This window comes from Chiloscyllium plagiosum, chromosome 22 (assembly GCF_004010195.1).
Source record: "Chiloscyllium plagiosum isolate BGI_BamShark_2017 chromosome 22, ASM401019v2, whole genome shotgun sequence".
Lineage (NCBI taxonomy): Eukaryota > Metazoa > Chordata > Chondrichthyes > Orectolobiformes > Hemiscylliidae > Chiloscyllium > Chiloscyllium plagiosum.
Genome location: NC_057731.1, coordinates 25,981,482 through 26,004,082, shown reverse-complemented (window position 1 = coordinate 26,004,082; position 22,601 = coordinate 25,981,482). Strand labels below are relative to the sequence as shown.

Genomic DNA, 22,601 nt, shown 5'->3' with positions numbered 1-22,601 from the left:
TGGCATCCACCCAATGATCTCTTACACTCCTAGTAAACCTATCCTATGTATACTACTTACTATCATTGGCTTCAACACTTCAAAAAGTGTGGTGCTGGGAAAGCACAGCCGATCAGACAGCATCTGAAGAGCAGATGAGTCGATGTTTCGAACATAAGATCTTCATCAGGAATTCCTCATTATGCTCGAAACGTCAACTCTCCTGCTCCTTGGATGTTGCCTCACTGGCTTTGCTTTTCTAGCACCACATGTTCTGACTGTGCTCTCCAGCATCTGCAGTCCTCACTTTCTCCTCCTTCAACACTTCAAGCAGATTTCCTGCCTGAAACAGCCCACCATACATCCTGCCAGAGTGAGCAAGACCTCCACAGAAACTTATGTAAAGGAACTTTGCAGCAAAATTCCAGAGGACATTCATGAAACCCACTCTTCTGAACTCTTCTTCCTCTCACCACTTCCCAGTCTGCCATCACTCAGCTGTGGCTGGGTCCCTTGCTGCTGATGCCATGCTTCTCCCCAAATATCTTGCCTGCAATATAACAGTCGCCAGTAACTCCCAGACAGGGATGCACACTTTCCAGACCGTGGTCCTTCGTCCCTGGGAAGGTCCACAGCTGACTCTAAGAAAGTGGGCTTTCCTAGTGGAGGTGACACTAAGGGTCTCACCAGCTCTCTAACTAATATGCAATACCCCTTGGTTACGAGGTATATTACACACAGGTGCAGCATGAAAAGTCATCAATCATACTTTGCAAAACAAAAGGCAGCTACTGCTAATCATGAATGAAAAAGACATTTAACCCACATACAAAGTACTTAATAATTGAAATATCTGTAAATCTCCCCGATCTGTAGTCTATTGTTGTTTTCCCTGCATTGTACATGCTAGAAGGTTTAATTTTCGCCGTACTCTGGGTCTTAGCCTGACTGCACCTGTGTGCAGACAAAAACAAATGGCAGCAGCAACAAGAGAAAACTGAAAGGTTTTTCTTTCTGATTGCATCATGTTATTTGGAATGAAATTATTTTGTGTCAAAGTGAAGAATACCAATGTTCACATTATGGTTAGAAAAAAATTAAATAAGATGCATTGATTTTGAACATTGACACTGCAATTAATGTTTCAATCCATCATAACAAATTACCATCACTTTAACATCTATAAGGTATTTAGATTCAGTGTGTGATACTTATAAGCCAGATGGAATCTTGTTCCAAAATATATAGTTTTATTTTACTTAAAGAAACAGCAACCAGGCATAAAATTAAAATATACAAAGCATTTACTTATTAAAGCAATTATACAGTGACTAAGTTCTGGGCATACAATTTGATAAATGCTGCAAAATATCAAGGTGATCAGATTCAAAATAGCTCTGTATAATTTGAGAGGGTCCATTTTCACTCCCAAATATATTCTAACATCTATGATCCCATCAGTTATGTTTGTTGTTTCTTCCTGTGCAACCATCTGTTCTTTTCTGAAGTAACCTGCACCATTCACTAACTTTCCAGATCTGCCATATCAAAAAGTATAACAAGAATTCCTGGTGTTTGCTTACATAATATGCTCCTAGGCTGTGCTTGATTTCACAAGATTTCAGACATTGTCTGATTAAATTGTAACATTCATGTATTCAACATTGTTCTAAAGTTGAAGCTTTAGGAAGCCTGACAAAACACACTACTTAGATGTTAATAGTTGGAAATAAAACACTGCAAAAAAATCTACATGTTGTAAATGTAAACCTAAACGAACATTAGCAAGAGTTAAATTCACTGAGAGAACTCAGGAGCAGAATTTCATTCATGTATATAATTGTTATAAACAGAAGCAAGTTTTTTTGGGTGGGAGGACATGAAAGTAAGAAATAAAATGCTTACATCTTAAAGCAAGATACTTCAAATTCATAATGGACAAAAGTGAAAAAAAACCATAAACAGAAAAACATACATTAGGAAATAATCCTAGCAATCAGAAAGAAATGACAGGTCACTGGTGTGATCCAAACCTCCTTCAGCAATGAAAAGCTAAAGATGGTCAAGCACTTTAATGGATTCATGAAAATACAAAGCTGGGATGGAGAATAAAAAGCAAACACAATATGAGATTTTAGGAAGGGAACCAGAAATGTTACATGATGTGATATATTAAAAATTCACATTGTGTTTAAAGTTTTATATTATACGAATAATGTAGTATTTGACCTAAAGTTCATTTGCAGTATTTTACTACCAGTTGTTCTATTGAGAGAGCTAAAAGAATGTATAAACTCAAACTCCGAGAGGCCCTAACAGCCCACCTGCTATCCTATTGGAGATCTAATACTTTCTGTTAAGGAATTTACTGCCTTTTGGACGACAGTGTTTCTGCTGTTTAGTGCTGCTTCATTATTTGTATAAAAATAGTTTCTCGACAGTTTCCAATAAATTGGCATGGGGTTGGTAACCAGAAGACAGCTATAATAATTTCAAATAAAGGTAGGCAAAAGGGAGGAGTTTTATAACGGAGCTGTTAAATCTTACTTGAAAGAATAATGGTAGCGAATTAGGTGGTAATGAATCAAAGGGAATTGGATGTGAACTTGAAAAGTAAAATTTGCAGAGTAATGGGGGAAAAGCTGGGCCATTGGTGACTCTTTGAGATCGCAAGGCACTGTGGACTAAATTGATCCCCTCTGATTTTGCAGACACTAGAATATGATCATAATGAGAGGTTTTAAGATCTGTCTTCACTTTTCCAATGCATATATTCCTCCAAAGAAATTTGATCCCCAGTCTCCCAACTTTCAATCCATCAGCCTGTACTCTAATCCCCAATGTCCAGTCTATTTCTTGCAATATTCTGAAATCCAGCTTCCTATTCTTTATACCAGCCTCTGATCACCAGTCACAGTAAGTATCACTGTTTATGTAGTTTTTCTTAATTGTTTGTTTAGGATCACAATCTAAGTGTTTGAACAACATTGGAACAAAATTAGGAGTATTATTTAATAACTATTTAATATTTATTTTCTAAGTGGTGAAGTAGAAAACACTTCAATTGTACTGTCCAAAGAATTCAAAAAGAGAGCATTTTAGATTCATGACACATAATCAGACATTTTTAACTAAGTCTTAATAGATATCGATGTTCATGAGTAAAATATGAGACCACTCAAGTTTGAGTATTCATAGTATTTTGAATTTATTTCACACATAACACATCCTTTTCTCAGTGAATGGTTTCCATACAAAGCCATAATTGAACGAGAAATGCAAATACATCTATAGATATCGTAAACAGCCTGACCCAGTTTTGCTCAATGACTTAATGTAATACTTTAATTTGTGCAAAATGTACTATTTCCCTACGACATACGGTGAAATAAAATCAATTAACACTGCATATATAGTCCCACGATATAGTCGTACTCAATCAAAATTTGTAATTTGATAATAGGTACTGTCTATCTGCAGTGATCTCTCGTAGCAATGGGGGAAAATATCTAACCAAAGCCAGCTACAAAATCCTAACTTGAGAACAGCATTAACTGTAGATAATAAGAAAGAGTTTCACCAGTCTGCAGGCAAAAGCAGTTTGGTCCTTCCTGAAAATCTTGGGTGAAAACTGTGGAAGCTGGAGTGAGCATATCTTTCAGATGATAACCCTCATTATGCAAATTAGAATGCAGTGATATAAATAGAGCCCAGATTGGCATTTTGAAAGATAATTAGACAGCATGTGTGCTCTGCATACTCCCAACAGTTATAGCTAAAGAGGATCCAAAATGGTAAGTGCAGTGTCATTTTTATGGGTTAGGAGTGCTGGAGTGCAAGATTAACCTAAGCTACTAACACCCAATATTCCCACCCCACCAGATCCACCTTGTGATACCTGGCAGGCTGCTCAGAGTTCACAACCTTGAGGGAGCCAAATAATGACGTAGTACACCACATCAGTTAGACAGCAATAACAAAAGTCCATCCCAGCATTACAAAAATGATAAAAGATACAAATAGACTGAGCAGGTTCTGTCAATTCATTTTAACATTTAAATATCTCAATGTTTTATTGCCTTTGTGCTATTGTCAGCAATATCTCTGAATCTAGATCTTGAGTTTGAGTCAATTGGCAGAATTTGATTAACTTAATGGTACAGGTTAATTATCCGGTACAAGACAGAAAAGCTACCTTAGAACACGTATTCTCTTTTCAGACAAGACAGTAAACTAAAGTCCAGTTTGCTTTTTCAAGTCTGTGTAAGAAATTTTTCAGTGCTATTTCTGATGTCATGGATAATATTCTATTTCAATAACTACACCAATGCAATTGTTCATTGTTCTTTATTTTGTGTATCCTGCTGCTGGATATATCTATTTAACAATGGCCAATACACTCAAGATAATTGACTAACTATGTACCTTTGAGACAACATAATATTGTTAAGCAGCTACATGAATGCAAATATTTAATTTCTTTTATGCATCTTCAGTTTTCTGTTTTCCATGCTGAACTATTGTCACAAATGATGGATGAAAAAATGTGAAGAGCTGTTAGCATCAAATCTTTGATCAGCTGCTACTGTGGCAATCGCTATTCATAGAGTACATTCATCAATAAATTATATATCCAAATTGCTGATTTAACCAATAATTTCAATCGTCAAAACAAAAGTTGGGATCTTAGCAGTGAGAATGGGAGGACCTGATCAAATGATCATCCCAAGTGAAAATTTAGTTTGTACACTTAAACAGGACACAATGTGGATCTAACCCACTGAAGCCAATGATGAGGAACCAAACTTGACACGCAACACATCATGTTGCTTTGCTCAACAAATGTAAGTTGTCAGATGCAAAGCTTCAATGAACCTCCTAAATTATATTTTCAAAAGTAGTAAGTTCCTAAATGTATTGACATGATCTGGAATGCAAGGCCTTACCTTTATAATTATGTTCTCATTCATCTGCGTTTTTTTCCCCAGATTAGAATTTCTATTATTGTCATTCTGTCACTAGTTATCTCATTAAATTTTGTTAATTGCTCAGGCACTTGCGTGTAGAGAAAGAAATACTTCTTAATACAAAACTCCTCCAGATCTTAAAAAAAATCACTTTTCACACTTTGAAAAAAGTTGCTTAAACAAGTCAACAGAACTTGAATTGGGAAAGGAGGAGCAATAGCATTTGGCCAGTCTTAACTGGAACTGCCACTGCACAGGTGCCAGTTCACTGGCATGCAGTAGACTTAGGTTAGATTCCCTACAGTATGGAACAGGCCCTTCGGCCCAACAAGTTCATACCGACTCTCCAAAGCATAACCCACCCAGACCCATTTCCCTCTGACTAATGCACCTAACACTATGGGCAATTTAATATGGCCAATTCACCTGACCTGCACGTCTTTGGACTGTGGGAGAAAACTGGAGTGCCCAAACAGACACAGGGAGAATGTGTAAACTCCACACAGTCAGTCACCCAAGGCTGGAATCAAACCTGGGACCCTGGTGCTGTGAGGCAGCAATGCTAACCACTGAGCCACCGTGCCGCCAGAAGTTTTCATCTGAACTTTTTGTTCTTACCAACTGTTCCTTGCAGCAGGTCACGACACTAATGGCCCCAATCTTTTTTTTCTGTATGTTATAAACTCAATACAATAAATATCAAATCGGGTAATACCACCACAATGATCTAGTTAGACACTTAACAGTATCACATGCTTTGTCGGAAATTATGTACTTTGGTCACTGTTCCAAATGACTTTCTGAACCTTTATAAACAGTTAAATTCACGTAACTGAAATGAAAATCTATCTACTTCTGTATTAAAAGATCTAAACTCTTAACATGGTATATTGTACATGTTTACCGCACCGCAAATAAGCAATGAGAAAGACTTAAGCCAGTCCAAACGTTCAACAGAATTGCATTCAGTTAAAGAATAAAAACTGAAAAGAAAGATCCATAGCTTACTAAAGATTTTCTGTTTCCCCAACTGCCCTTGAAAATTGCTGATGAGCTGCTGTCTTGAGGTACTGCAGCCCATCTGTTATGGCTAGAACCACAATGTCTTTAGGAAGGGAATTTAGAATGATGGAATATGGATATATTTCCAAGTCAGGATGGTGAGTAGGTTGGAGGGTAGCTTGCAAATGGCAGTGTTCCCACGTTTGTGTTGTCCTCGTCCTTCTGGATGGAGTGATCATGGGTTTAGGAGGTTCTATCTAAAGATCTTTGGCGAATTTTTGCAATGCACCTTATAGATAGTATAAACTATTACTATTGAGTGTCGGTGATGGAGGAAATGGCTATTTGTGAATACGGTACCAATTAAGCAGGCTGCTTTGTCCTAGTTGGTGTCATAAGTGTGGCTGGAGCTACACTCAACCAGGCAAGTGGGGAGTATTCCATTGCAACCCTACCTTGTAAATGGTGGAGATGCTTTGAGGAGTCAGGAGGTGAGTTGCTCACTGCAATATTCCTAGCCTCTGACCAACACTTGTAGTCACTGTAGCTTTATGGTGTGTCCAGTTGGTGTGCCACAAGGATCGGTTGAAATGAATAGTATTAGATTAAAAGGGAGAGGCTTATAATTTTGCAAAGAATAGTATTAAGTATAAAGATTGGGAATGTTTTAGAAACCTGCAAAACATCATTAAAATATTGACAAAAAGGGGAAAGAGGTAGAACGTGAGAGTAAACTAGCCAGGATTATAAAATCTCTCACAATCTTTCTTTATAAGAATGTTAAAAAGGAAACATGTAGCCACAATAAACAATAGTCCCTTAAAGCAAACAAGACAAGTATCATGGGGAATGAAGGTATTGCATAAATATTCAACAAATATCATGTGTCTGTCTTCACAGCTTAGAGCTTAACTTCATTGTAGTAATAAAGGTTAACATAAAGTCTAATAAGAATGGGGAATCTAATGTAATTAGCATCAACAGAAAAAATGCATTGGAAATACTTAAGGGAATAAAAGTCAGTAAATACCTAGGACCTTATCGCCTACAATGGCCTCAGGTTCTACAAAGTACAACTGCAGAGATAGTGGATGTACTGGTTGTGATTTCCCAAGTTTACCTAGATTCTGGTTCAGCCTACCAGATTGAAAATTAGAAATTGTAACCTCACTATTTCAGGAAGAAAGAAGAGAAAACAAAACAAGTAAAACAGGCCTGTAGTTGGCCTGACATCAAGAATTTGCTGGAATCTATTATTAGATACTTAACAATGCACTCAAGAAAAGCAAAGTATGATTACAACAAATTAACATGGTCTTATAAAAGGGAAAATCTGGTTGACAAATTTCTTTTAAGATTTTAAGAATAAGATCAGTAAAAAATAATATGTCTGAATTTCCCCAAAAAAATCAATAATGAGCCACACAAGGGCTGGCAAGCTGGCTCGGTGGTTAGCACAGCTGCCTCACAGCACTAGGTTCGATTCCAGGCTTGGGCGACTGTTGGTGTGGCATTTGCACATTATGCCCATGACCAATCCTATCATTGTAACCCTACATTTCTCATGGCTAGCCTGGACACTATGGGCAATTTAGCATGGCCAGTCTACCTAACCTTCAATGAGAAAGTGAGGACTGCAGATGCTGGAGATCAGAGCTGAAAATGTGTTGCTGGAAAAGCGCAGCAGGTCAGGCAGCATCCAAGGAACAGGAGAATCAGGAAGGGCTTATGCCCGAAACGTCGACACACTTTTCCAGCAACACATTTTCAGTCTACCTAACCTGCACATCTCTGGATTGGGCAAGGAAACCTGAGCACCCAGAGGAACCCCATGCAGAGAATGTGCAAACTCCACACAGTCACCCGAGGGTGGAATCTTGTTCAGGTCCCTGACACTGTGAGGCAGCAGTGCTAACCACTAAGTCACTGTGCTGCCTAAATGATTGGGAACAAGGTTACATGAAATCTAATGTTGGGAAGTATGAGATTATATTTGAATTTGTAAATGTTGATGTTCAGAAAACTTGGGAATATCAGTACATGGAACATCAAAAATTAGCATGCAGTTACAACAAGCAATTAGGAAAGCAAATGGCATATTGGCCTTTATTGCAAGGGACTTGGAGTCCAGTAATAAATATATCTTGCTGCAATTTTATGGGATTTTGGTGAGACCATGCCTGGGATATTCTGTGCAATTTTTGACTGTACATTTAAGGATGTACTTGCATTGAAGAAGTGTTGTGTGGAAGTTTATTATTCTATGACAGGGCAAGTAAATTGTTTTGTGTTCTCTAGAGTTTAGAAGCAAGGCACTCTCATTGAAACATTCAAGATTATGAAGGGAATTGACAGGGTCGATACTAAGACATTGTATCCCTTAGCTGGGGAATCCAAAACAAGAGGCCATTCAGTTAGGTCTGAGATTAGAAATTTCTTCACTCAAAGTGTTAGAAATCTTTGGAATTCTTCACCCAAGAAAGTTATTGATGCATCATCATTGGATATATTTAAGGCAATAATAAACAGGCCTTTGGTCTCTCAGGGACTCGAGGGATATGTGGAAAAAAGTGGCAAAGTGGATTGAAACCTAAGGTCAGCCATTACTGTTTTGAATGGCAGATCAGACTTGATTGGTCATAAGACCTTCTGCTCTTATTTCTTGTTCTTTACGTCACTGTTTTTCATATATATCTTTTAAATATAAAAGATTATATGTAAAATTGTCTGAAAATTATTTTATCTTTTTGAAATCCTTATTGCAACCAAAAAAAAGCAAATACCAACTTGACAGCAAGTGCGGAGGCGCTGGATGTATAATGTCATATACCAGTGCCATCTTGTCTCCTAATCCTCTTGCAAGGATCCTGCCTTGAAGTTTTCTTCCTCTCTCTACAAGAATCTCAGGGAATCCCTCTCCCACTGCAACTCCCAGGTCATTTCCTCTGCCCTGAAGCTCTTCAACCATGTCCTAAAACAGACTCGCTACCACAGCCACATTTGCTTCCTCAGTGCCTGCCTCTGTAAACCTATCACCTTCATCCTCACCCCCATTCACCCATTGTACTCTTTGTTACCTTCCCCGACCCTCCTCCCTGACCTATCACCTCCATCCCCACGCCCATTCACCTATTGTACTCTATGCTACTTTCTCCCCTTCCCCACCCTCCTCTCATTTATCTCTCCACCCTGCAGGCACTCTGCCTCTATTCCTGATGAAGGGCTTTTGCCCGAAGCGTTGATTTCCCTGCTCCTCGGATGCTGTCTGAACTGCTGTACTTTTCCAGCACCACTCTAATCTAGAATATGGTTTCCAGCATCTACAGTCCTTGTTTTTACCTATTTTCCCATAGCCGAAGGGCTAGTAAGCATGGAGTCCTCAGTCCAGGTAAGTTAACAGCAAATTAAGGGCAAATGTGAAAGACTGCCTGGAATTTTCCAGTAAACCACTGGGGTCTCTGCTGTATCAAGAACTGGCCAGCTGCTAGAATATGATCTCCCCATAATGGATCAGAGGACCATCACACCAGGTATATGTTGTAAGGGTTTCCCTGCCTACCTGGTTCCCCATTCACAACAGTAACCTGGCTGCTATGGTTGCACTTTAATTGAAAAGTTATAAAAATGTTGAGGATGCAGCTCAAGAAGCAAGTACCCTCTCTCTCTTACTCGGACTACAAGCTCTCCAGATTTGAGAGCCTAGCTCCCATTCTTAATTGATGGTGCACCCACCATTTGGTCATTAATTGAAGTAAATCAGTGTCGGGTGATTGGCAGGATCAGGACCTCCACTTGACCACAAATCTAAAACTTAAGATCCAACCACACGTCAAATTTGTGAAGTGCTTTTTTCAGTGTGCGTTATTGCCATTTTGTAGCAGCATGCACTATCCATATTTCAAGTGAGGTTTCATTCTGGACTACTCATCCAAACTGAATTAGGTTTATTTTCAGTAAAATCATAGCAATGTAAAATATTGATAACATTGTAGAACTCACTCCTTCTGTAGAAATTGTTCCTTTGTTTAAATACAGGCTGACAAGAACCAAGGTTTAGAGTTTAGGGATGAACTAATTGAAGGGATTAAAATCATAAAAATGTTATAGTAGAATAATTACAAGTAAACTACTTCGTCTGGGGGAGCAATCCTGATGTAGAGAACAGGATCATTCGATTGGATTTAGGACATTTAAGAGTGAAATCAGGATCCAGTTTTTACACCAAGGTAGTGGAAATCTAGAACCCTCAGCCGCAAAGTTTTCTTGTGCTGCATATCAATAAAAATTTGAGTTAAGTAAAGGTATCCAAGAATATGGATGAAGGTGACTAAATAATGTTGAAGTACAGACCAATTATGATTGAATAGAATGGTGGAACAGACTCCTTGAGACTGCTAGAATTTAATTGATTAAACCTGCACTGTTATAATGCACTGAGGTCCACCCTATCCATGAGGATTGCGGTTTATAGGATTGTACAGTGAAATTCTTTCACTGGAGAAGAGAAGATTTAGCAGTGACATGATTTTCATTTTTAGGATCCTCACAGTCTAGAGTATGAAAAGCTCTTTTGTCTTATCCAGGAAATCAAAGTAAAGGGCATGGCCCTCATTTGAAGGGGAAGAAGTTCAAAATAAAGCATAAGTGCCTGAATTAGTTCAGTCAATGCAAATTAGATTCTTGTTCAGAAAAAAATTATAATTTGGAGTTTAGAAATTACACTGTAAACAAAGGGCTAAATATTGTGGGCCAGCTTTGCAGTGCATTTCTGAGGCCAGTGAGAGGAGTTCAGGTTATGGGTTAGAGAGGAAAACCCAGGATTTATCCTGCTTGAGTCTTGAGGAGATGAGAGAAGTGAGGACAGCCTCAATTTTGAAGAAATTCCTGAAGAAGGGCCTGTGCCCGAAACGTCGAATCTCCTGTTCCCTGGATGCTGCCTGACCTGCTGTGCTGTTCCAGCAATAAAGTTTCAACTTTGATCTCCAGCATCTGCAGACCTCACTTTCTCCTCCAGCCTCAATTTTGACCACCTTTTAGGATTGAGCCCACCAACATGCCCACAAGTGTAATTATATAGTCAAAACAAAAACAGAAATTGCTGGAAAAATTCAACAGCACCGGCAGTATCTGGGATGTGAAAATAGAGTCAACATTTCAGGTCCAGTGACCCTACTTCAGAACTGTTCTGCAAAAAGATCACTGGACCCAAAACATTGACGCTGCTTTATCTCCACAGATGCTGCCATATCTGCTGAGCTTTCCTAACAGTTTCAGTTTTTGTTTCTGATTTCTAGAATCCATAATTTTTCAGAATTTCTTTGTTGTTTTGGGGTGTTTGATTTAACTTTAATTGTAAGAATTGTCAATTATAGGCGAAAGTGAGTACTGCAAATGCTGGAGATCCGAGTCAAGATTAGAGTGGTTCATCAGGAATCTGAAGGGCTTTTGCCCGAAACGTTGATTTTCCTGCTCCTTGGATGCTGCCTGACCTGCTGTGCTTTACCAGCACCACTCTAAACTTGACTTAAGTCAACTATAACCATGGGCTGGAGTTCTAACAGATCTTTCAGTCTTGATTAGCTAAGAGACCGCAATAGATATTACGTACCTAACTGCTATGAGTTCATTAATTCTTGCTAACCTCAGTCACTGTGCATGGTCAGTGGCATCCTGGAACTCATTATTAGCTAACCAGTGAATGAACAGCATACTGTATTAGGTTGGCTAGATTTATTGTTGGTTTCTCAAGAGCAATGGTCGTCTCATCGATATCATTTCCTGTTGTTTCCTGACTAGTTATTAGTCACTTATGAGAACATCCTTGTCATTATAGCTTTTCCCTGTTGGTTTAACGTGCTCTGCTAAGATAATGAAGCATTGCAAGGTGATTTATGTTTGCTTATGACAAATTGATTTGCTCAAGTGTTCCAGAGAGTGCCAGAGTCTATCGATATACTTAAAGGAATCATTTGTAAAAGTTTGACTTCACAATTGCTGCTGATGTCTGAAACAAGTTAACTAAAAAAAGCACTTGTTTCATTCTCCAGATATATAGGGTCACGCAGCAAGAATTAAATCTTATCAATGTACAAAACTACAACTTAATTCCAAAGTGATGTACAAATATAAGCCTGTAACATACTAATTTTTTTAAAACAGCTTTTTCTATTAGGCATTTGATGTTACAAACTATGCCAATTAAAACATAACTTAAGCAGTTCCACTTCAGAGTATCTTTTGTTTGTTTAAATTCATGATAGCATGGGGCCATATGGACACTCTCACCATTGACATGCTATAGCCATCCATCAGAAGATCAAAAGTGAGGGTGTTCAGTGGTGATTGCACAATGTTCAGCACCACACACAACACCTCAGCTACTGAAACAGTCCATGTCTATATGCAGCAAGAACTAGATATCATCTAGAATTCGGCTGCTAAGTGCCAAGCAACAAATGCACAACATGATGCACAAATTCCAGGCAATCTCCAACAAGAGAGAACCTAACCATTGCCCTTGATAGTCAACAACATTGCAATCACTGAAACCCCATTGTCAACCTTGTGGGGTATACTATTGACAATAAAAGGAACTGCACTGGCCATAGAAATACTGTGACTACAACAGCAAATCAGAGACTTGACTTCTGTGATGAGTAATACAACACGTAATTCCTCAATGCCTGTCCGCCATCAAAAAGTCATAAATGTGATGGAAAAGTTTCCTGACTGAAAGCAGCTCCAACAACATTCAAGAAGCTTGGCACCATTCAAAACAAAGTGACCCACATCATTTACACACTATCCTCAATATTCAGAGCTGAAAATGTGTTGCTGCAAAAGCGCAGCAGGTCAGGCAGCATCCAGGGAACAGGAGAATCGACGTTTCGGGCGTAAGCCATTCTTCCTGAAGAAGGGCTTATGCCCGAAACGTCGATTCTCCTGTTCCCTGGATGCTGCCTGACCTGCTGCGCTTTTCCAGCAACACATTTTCAGCTCTGATCTCCAGCATCTGCAGACCTCACTTTATCCTCAATATTCACTCCATTATCAGTAATGCACAGTGGTAGCAGTCTGCACCATTTATGCGATGCACTGCAGTAACTAACCAAGGAAACTCTTGATAGCACCTTTCAAATCCGTGACTTCTACTATCCAGAAGGACACGGACTGCAGATACAAGGGAAAACCACTATCTGCAGGTTCCCTTCCAAGTCTCACACTACACTGGCTTAGAATTATTCTTTCACTATTGCTGGATCGAATCCTTGAACTCTCTCCTTATTCGTACTCTGGACTGCCAACTTTCAAAAATCATTATTAGTGCCTTATTGAAGGAGAATAACAGTAAATGCTGGCCTTGACAGTAACACACTTCCCATGAGTGAATAAAAAACATTAGACAGATATCAGACACCCACACAGAATTACACACGCATTAGTTGGATAGCAAATGTCAGTAGCTTTTTCAGATGGCATAATATTACAACTCAGTATTAAATATGTAAGTACATTGCCATTGTTGTCTTGACATGCAGTTTGTCCACTAAATGGTATCATCTGTTCAGAGTTTTAGCAACTACTTGGCTCCTACCTTAACTGAAAAAACTGTGGCTGTCTGAGAACATGTTCTCAAACTCAGCAAGGCATTTGGGAGCTACTATTCCGAGGTGTACATTTCTTTATTCTCAATAAGATGCATATCAGCATTCAGGGTGAAAAAGGGAGTGATTTTCATATTGCACAATTTTTATTTCTTACACACTCTTGGTGGATAAACCAGATCTATTCTAAGTGTTATCATATGATTCTGACTTGTGTTCACATTCAAGGAGTTGAGGAAACCTTAAAATATAGTTAATCTTGACAGCATAATGTTCAGAAATTGAATGTATTTTTACATTATGAATATTTTACTCCCAGCCTATAAATCCAGATGAGCGCAGAGGAAGCCGGCCTCGTTCAATGGTACGATCCTTCACAATGCCGTCAACTCCAAGACCATTATCAGTTGCATCAGTGTCCTCTATGTCATCTGACAGTACCCCGTCTAGGCCTGGTTCTGATGGGTATGTTTGAGAGTTCGCATGATTAACTTTCTGAGAAATGTGACGCATATGAAGACAATAATTGTTACTGAATAAATTGATTTTCATGTGCATGATGAGACCAAGAGTACATCCCGAGCAAAACCTTATGTCGGAAAGTAATGATGGAAATAGAACTACAAGGCATAGAATCAGCTTTATGAGAAACAGAAAATATCTTTAATTATTTATTGAGTTTTTTTTGGCATTTACTTGAGGCTCACTTATCATTCTTTGATCTATCTGGGAAGGAACACTGTGGTGAGCCTATCACCAATGTCTTTAAGGAACATCTACATTTGCTAGCCCCATTGTCATAGTTTTGGGAAATAAGGGTTAAAATTCCCCCTCTGCCCCATTGAACTCTGAATATTGAAATAGCTTGTCACAAGCAAGAGCTTGGATGTCCACAGATGCTAAAGTACCCTAAAGGATGAGGGACTAGGAAAAATGATTTTCTGGCCTCATTCTCCTGATCTGTACTGAGACATATTGTCATAGAGTTGTACAGCACGGAAACAGACCCTTCAGTCCAGTCAGTCCCTGCCAACCATAATCCCAAACTAAACCAGTCCCATCTGTCCGCACTTGACCCATATCCCTCCAAACATTTCTTATCCATATACTTATCCAAATGTATTTTAAACATTGTAACTGTACCTGCATCCACCACTTGCTCTGGAAGTTCATTTCACACATGAACCACTGTCTGTGTCAAAAACATTGCCACATTCTAATGAGGCTCGGAATAGAGAGTAAGTGCAGCTGAACATATGGCTGCAGAGCTGGTGTAGGAGGGAGGGCTCCAGATATGTGGATCATTGGGATACCTGCTATGAAAGGTGAGACCTGTACAAGAAGGACGGGTTGCACCTGAACTTGGGGGGGCGGGGGGGGGGTGCACCAATATCCTGGGTGGGAGGTTTGCTAGAGCTGTTTGGGAGGGTTTCAATTAGATTGGCAGGGGGTGGGAACCTGAGCTACGGATGAGATGATGGAGTAGGTAGTGAACAGCCAGATACAGCGTGCAGAGAGTCTGCGAAGAGGGATAGGCACTTGACAGGGAAAAGGTGCAGTGAGTGTGATGGGTTGAAGTGTATCTATTTTAATGCAAGGAGTATCAGGAATATGGGTGACGACCTCAGAGTATGGATCAATACTTGGAACTATGATGTTGTAGCCATTACAGAGATTTGGATATTACAGGGCAGGAATGGTTGTTGGCTGTTCCAGGGTTTAGATGTTTCAAAATGAATTGGGGTGGTGGTGGGGAAGGTAAAAGAGGTGGAGGAATGGCATTGCTAATCAGGAATAGTATCATAGCTGCAGAAAAGGAGATCATTGAGGTGGGTTTGTCTACAGAAACAGTATGGGTGGAAGTCAGAAACAGGAAAGGAGCAGTCACTTTATTGGGAGTTTTCTACAGGCCCTCAATAGCAACAAAGACACGTAGGAGCTGATTGGGAGGCAGTCTCTGGAAATGTGTAGAAGTAACAGGGTTGTTGTTCTGGGTGAATTTAACTTCTCTAATATTGATTGGAACCTGCTTAGTTCAAATAGTTTGGATAGAGCAGTTTTTGTCAGGTGTGTCAAATGGTTCCTGATGCAATATGTAGACAGACCGACTGGGAGAGACCATATTGGATTTGGTACTTGGCAACAAACCATGCCAGGTGTCAGATCTCTTGATGGGAGAGTATTTCAGTGATAGTGATTATAACTCCATGACTTTTACTATATTCATGGAGAGGGATATGAACAGATAGTATGGGAAAGTATTTAATTGGGGGAGGGGGAATTACAATGCTATTAGACAGGCGCTGGGATGCCAAGATTGTGAACAGTTGTTCGTGGGGAAATGCACAACAGAAATGTGGAGGTTGTTTAGGGAGCACATCCTGATAGTGCTGGACAAGTTTGTCCCACTGAGGCAAGGAACGGGATGGTAGGTTGAAAGAATCTTGGGTGACAAGGGATGTGGAACATCTAGTCAAGAGGAAGAAGAAGCTGACTTAAGATTGAGGCGGCAAGGATCAGATAGGGCTTTAGAGGGTTACAAGCTGGCTAGGAAGGAATTGAAGAATGGGCTTAGGAGAGCTAGAATGGGGCATGTTAAAGCTTTAGCAAATAGGATTAAGGAAAACCCGAAGACATTCTACATTTATGTGAGGAACAAGAGGATAGCCTGATTGAGGGTAGGGCCAATCAAGGATAGTAGAGGAATTTGTGCCCGGAGTCGGAGGCAGTAGCAGAGGTCCTCAATGAATAGTTTGCTTCAGTATTCACTATTGAGAGGGACCTTGACGTTTCTGAGGACAGCGTGAAACAGACCGATGCTTGAACAGGTTGATGTTAGGAAGGTGGATGTGCTGAAAATTTTGAAAAACGTATTGATAGATAACTCCCCTGAGCCAGATGAGATATAACTAAGGTTTATACAGGAAGCGAGGGAAGAGATTGCAGAGCCTTTGGCGATGATCTTTGTCCACTGGAGTTGTACCAGATGATTGGAGGGTAGCAAATGTTATTCCTTTGTTCACGAAAGGGAATAAGGATAATTCTGGGAATTACAGACCAGTTAGTCTTATGTCTGCGGTGGGCAAAGTATTGGAGAGGATTCTGAAAGATGGGATTTATGATTATTTGGAAAACCATAACTTGATTAGAGATAGTCAGCATGGCTTTGTGCGGTTGCAGGGGAAGGTGCCGGGAGTGGAGGTTAGTTTGGTGGGGGGTGTGGACCCGACGAGGGAGTGGTCTTTCCGGAACGCTGATAGGGGAGGGGAGGGGAGGGGAGGGAAATATATCCTTGGTGGTGAGGTCTGTTTGGAGGTGGTGGAAATGACGAAGGATGATACGATGTATCTGGAGGTTGGTGGGGTGGTAGGTGAGGACCAGTGGGGTTCTGTCCTGGTGACGATTGGAGGGGCGGGGTTCAAGGGCGGAGGAGCGGGAAGTGGAGGAGATGCGGTGGAGAGCATCGTCAGCCATGTCTGAGAGTGGTAGATGGAAAGTATTCAGCCTGGAGCTCAGTGACCAGTGGTGTTCTGCAGGGATCTGTTCTGGAACCTCTGCTGTTTGTGATTTTTATAAATGACTTGGATGAGGAAGTGGAAGGGTGGGTTAGTAAGTTTGCCAATGACAAAGGTGTGGATTGTGTGGAGGGCTGTTGCAGGATGCAGCGAGACATTGACAGGATACAGAATTGGGCTGATAAGTGGCAGATGGAATTCAACCTGGAAAAGTGTGAAGTCATTCACTTTGGAAGGTCGAATTTGAATGGAGGATACAGGGTTAAAGGCAGGATTCTTGGCAGTATGAAAGAACAGAGGGATCTTGGGGTCCATGTACATGGATCCCTCAAACTTGCCACCAAAGTAGATAGAGTTGTTAAGAAGGTTTATGGTGTGTTGGCTTTCATTAGCAGGGAGGATTGAGTTTTAAGAGCCATGAGGTTATGCTGCAGCTCTATGGAGTCCTAGTTAGACCACACTTGGAATATTATATTCAGTTCTGCTCACCTCATTATTGGAAAGATGTGGAAACTTTCGAGAGGGTGCATATTAGATTTACCAGAATGCTGCCTGGACTGGAAGGTTGAGGGAGCTAGGACTTTTCTCATTGGAGTGACGAAGGATGAGAGGTGACTTGATAGAGGTGTACAAGATGTTGAGAGGCATAGATAGAATGGATAGTCCTTTTTCCCCCATGGTGGAAATGGCTGTCATGGGGCGAAATAATTTTAAGGTGATTGGAGGAAGGTTTTGGGGAGATGTCAGAGGTAGGTTCTTCACTCAGAGTGGTGGGTGCGTGGAATGCACTGCCAGCAGTGGTAGAAGAGTCAGACACAAAAGGGACATTTAAGTGACTCTTGGATAGGCACGTGGAAGTTAGTACAATGAAGGGTATGTAAGTTAGTCTGATCTTAGAGTAGGATAGAAGGCCAGCACAACATCGAGGGCCGAAGAGCCTGTATTGTGATGTACTGTTCTATGTCTTCTTTAAATCTTTCTTCTCTCACCTTAAAAATATGTCCCCAATCTTGAAATCCCCCACCCTGGAGAAAAGACACCTGCCATTCACCTATCTATACCCCTTATTATTTTATAAACCTCTGTAAAGTCACCTTTCAACCTCCTACATCCAGTGAAAAAAAGTCCCAGCCTTGCCAGCCTCTCCTTATTATTCAAACACTCCATTCCCAGACATGGTAAATCTCTTCTGGACCCTCCCAAGCTTAATAATATCCTTCCTAGAACAAGCCTGATGAAGAGCATATGCCTGAAACGTTGATTCTCCTGCTCCTTGGATGCTGCCTGACCGACTGTGCTTTTCCAGCACCACACTTTCGATTATAACATGGTGACCAGAACTGGACACAGTACTTCAGAAAAGACCTCACATAACATCCCAACTCCTATACTCAAAAGTCTGAGCAATGAAGGCAAGTGTGCTAAATGCCTTCTTAACTACCCTATCTCTACATGATGCAACCTTCAACGAATTATGTACTTGAACGCCTAGGTCTCTTTGTTCTACAACACTACCCAAGTCCCTACTTTTAATTATAAAGTCTTGTCTTTGTTTTATCAAAATGCAATACTTTGCATTTATCCAAATTAAACTCCATTTGCCATTCTTCAGCTAATGATCCAATTTTCATAGAATCCCTACAGTGTGGAAACAGGCCTTTCAGCCCAAACCAACCCTCCATAGAGTAACCCATCCAGGCCCATTCCCCTACCCTGTTATCCTATATTACCGTGACTAATGCACCTTACCTAAACATCCACAGATGCCTCACAGTGCCAGGGACCCAGGTTCAATTCCCATCTGTCGGTGTGGAGTTTGCACATTCTCCCTGTATTTGCGTGGGTTTCCTCCGGGTGCTCCGGTTTCTTCCCACAATCCAAAGATGTGCAGGTTAGGTGAATTGGCCATGCTAAATTGCCCATAGTGTTAGGTGCATTAGTCAGGGGTAAATGTAGGGGAATGGGTTTGGGTGGGATGCTCTTCGGGGGGTCAGTGTGGACTTGTTAGGCTAAAGGGCCTGTTTCCACACTAGGGAATCACACAGAGGAATCATGAATAGTGCTGGACATTGTGCAATCATTAGCAAACCTACCCACCTCAGACTTTATGGAGGGAAAGGCATTGATGAAGCAGTTCAAAATAGGTGTCCCTAAAGCACTACCTTGAGGAACTAGTACAGTGATGTCCTGGAGCTGTTATAATTAAGCTCTGAGAATCACAATCATCTTTTTCACTGCTAGGTATTAATCCAACTAGATAACTAATTACTTCAGCTTTTTTGGGCCATTTTGATGCCACAATCAGTCAAATGCTGCCTCAAGGTCAAGTACAATCACCTTAAGTTTCCCTCAAGTTCAGCTCTTTATCCATGTTGGACCAAAGCTGTGATGAACTGAGGAATTTACTGGGCCTTGCAGAAAACAAACATTGAGCAAGTTGTTATTAGAAGCCGCTTGATAGCACTGTTGATGACACCTTCCATCACTTTGTTGATATTCGAAAATAGACTGGTGGAGCAATGTTTGACCATGTTGAATAATTCTGCTTGTTTTATGGACAGGCCATGCTTGTGCAATTTTATAAATGGCCAGTAGAGTGGCAGATTACCTTCCCTAAAGATCATTAGTTTAGGAGATGGGCTTTTACAATAACCCATACTTTCCAATTTTATCAATTGAATTTAAATTCAACCACTTTCTATGGTAGGATTTCAACCCATGTCCCCAGAACATTAGCCTGTGTTCTGGATTACTAAATCACCATCTATACCACCAATTCCCCATCAATGCTCATTGAAAGGCTGGACCCTACCACAAACAGTGTTAACCCAGCAATATGCTGGAGATTTGTCATGTCAGAAGAATAGCAATTGTGTCCATTCAGATTTGTTTCTCAACATCTTCTAGTGGGAGTGGAGGTGCTCCCTCATTCAAAGATAGTCTGAGCCTGATCAAGAAGGGTTACAGGCCAAGAAGAGTCAACTTAGCTGCCCTGGCACCCATCCCCTATGAACTCCATCCCATATGACCTTGAATTCAGTGATGATTCCAGACCTTGTGTGGGTTTCAAGTTGGCAGCAACACCACCTCCTCTATGGCATTGCCTTTCACTGGAGAATCTGTGTCTGATTTGTAGCTCTCAGCAAGTGGGTCTTTCAGCCCCGAGTGGGACTTAATTTGGCAGGCCTTGGTGAAAAGAGGGAATGCCAGACTCTGCCAATTTTCCAGTTGACAGACCCCTGTATAGCTTCCATTAAATACCGACCTATGATATATTTGATGTTTATTTATTTATCAAAGGTTAGAGATAGTGAAAAATGCTGGGATCGAATATTGGTCTAGATGATTTTATACTGTAAAAATAATTAAAATTATGGTTGTACTAATCTTCAGAAAATTTTGGATTAGTGGTGCTGGAAGAGCACAGCAGTTCAGGCAGCATCCGAGGAGCAGCAAAATCGACGTTTCAGGCAAAAGCCCTTCATCAGGAATAAAGGCAGAGAGCCTGAAGCGTGGAGAGATAAGCTAGAGGAGGGTGGGGGTGGGGAGAAAGTAGCATGGAGTACAATAGGTGAGTGGGGGAGGGGATGAAAGTGATAGGTCAGGGAGGAGGATGGAGTGGATAGGTGGAAAAGAAGATAGGCAGGTAGGACAAGTCATGGGGACAGTGCTGAACTGGAAGTTTGAAACTAGGGTGAGGTGGGGGAAGGGGAAATGAGGAAACTGTTGAAGTCCACATTGATGACCTGGGGTTGAAGTGTTCCGAGGCGGAAGATGAGGCGTTCTTCCTCCAGTAATCTGGTGGTGAGGGAGCGGTGGTGAAGGAGGCCCAGGACCTCCATGTCCTCGGCAGAGTGGGAGAGGGAGTTGAAATGTTGGGCCACAGGGCGGTGTGGTTGATTGGTGCGGGTGTCCCGGAGATTTTCCCTAAAGCGCTCTGCTAGGAGGAGTCCAGTCTCCCCAATATAGAGGGGACCGCATCTGGAGCAACGGATGCAATAAATGATATTGGTGGATGTGCAGGTAAAACGTTGATGGATGTGGAAGGCTCCTTTAGGGCCTTGGATAGAGGTGAGGGAGGAGGTGTGGGCACTGGTTTTACAGTTCCTGCAGTGGCAGGGGAAGGTGCCAGGATGGGAGGGTAGGTTGTAGGGGGGCGTGGACCTGACCAGGTAGTCACGGAGGGAACGGTCTTTGCGGAAGGCAGAAAGGGGCGGGGAGGAAAATATATCCCTGGTGGTGGGGTCTTTTTGGAGGTGGCGGAAATGTCGGCGGATGATGTGGTTTATGCGAAGGTTGGTAGGGTGGAAGGTGAGCACCAAGGGCGTTCTGTCCTTTTTACAGTTGGAGGGGTGGGGTCTGAGGGCGGAGGTGCGGGATGTGGACGAGATGCGTTGGAGGGCATCTTTAACCACGTGGGAAGGGAAATTGCAGTCTCTAAAGAAGGAGGCCATCTGGTGTGATCTGTGGTGGAACTGGTCCTCCTGGGAGCAGATACGGCAGAGGCAGAGGAATTGGGAATACAGAATGACATTTTTGCAAGAAGTAGGGTGGGAAGAGGTGTAATCCAGGTAGCTGTGGGAGTCGGTGGGTTTGTAAAAAAATGTCAGTGTCAAGTTGGTCATCATTAATGGAGGTGGAGAGGCCCAGGAAAGGGAGGGAGGTGTAAGAGATGGTCCAGGTAAATTTAAGGTCAGGGTGGAATGTATTGGTGAAATTGATGAATTGCTCAAATTCCTCGCGGGAGCATGAGATGGTGCCAATGCAGTCATCAATGTAGTGGAGGAAGAGGCGGGGAGTGGTGCCGGTGTAATTACGGAAGATTGACTGTTCTATGTAGCCAACAAAGAGACAGGCATAGCTGGGGTCTTATACATGTGCCCATGGCTACCCCTTTGGTCTGGAGGAAGTGGGAGGATTTGAAGGAGAAATTGTTGAGGGTGAGGACCAGTTCAGCCAAACGAATGTGTGTGTAGATGGAAGGGTACTGCTGGGGACGGCAGGAGAGGAAAAAACGGAGGGCTTGGAGGCCCTGGTCATGGCGGATGGAGGTGTAGAGGGATTGGATATCCATGGTGAAGATGAGGCGTTGGGGGCCGGGGAAACGGAAGTCTTGGAGGAGGTGGAGGGCGTGGGTGGTGTCTCGAACGTATGTGGGGAGTTCCTGGACTAGGGGGAATAGGACAGTGCCGAGGTAGGTAGAGATGAGTTCAGTGGGGCAGGAGCATACTGAGACAATGGGTCGGCCAGGGTGGTCAGACTTGTGGATCTTGGGAAGGAGGTAGAACCGGGCAGTGCGAGGTTCCCGGACTATGAGGTTGGAAGCTGTGGGTGAGAGATCTCCTGAGGTGATGAGGTTCTATATGGTCTGGGAGATGATGTTTGGTGATGGGTGGTGGGGTCATGGTCGAGGGGGCAGTAGGAAGAGGTGTCCTCGAGTTGACGTTTGGCTTCAGCGGTGTAGAGGTCAGTGCGCCAGACTACCACTGCGCCCCCTTTATCCGCTGGCTTGATGGTGAGGTTGGGATTGGAGC

The 22,601-nt window shown here is 41.7% G+C and overlaps 1 protein-coding gene across 1 annotated transcript in view; it reads left to right on the top strand.

Annotated features, from left to right (window-relative positions):
* dock1 (dedicator of cytokinesis 1) overlaps positions 1 to 22,601 on the top strand; it is a 575,757-nt gene that overhangs the window by 537,081 nt on the left and 16,075 nt on the right. Inside the window, exon 47 of the mRNA XM_043713153.1 lies at positions 13,872 to 14,017. Within this exon, the coding sequence (XP_043569088.1) occupies positions 13,872 to 14,017 (146 nt within the window). The remainder of the gene's footprint in view (positions 1 to 13,871; positions 14,018 to 22,601) is intronic.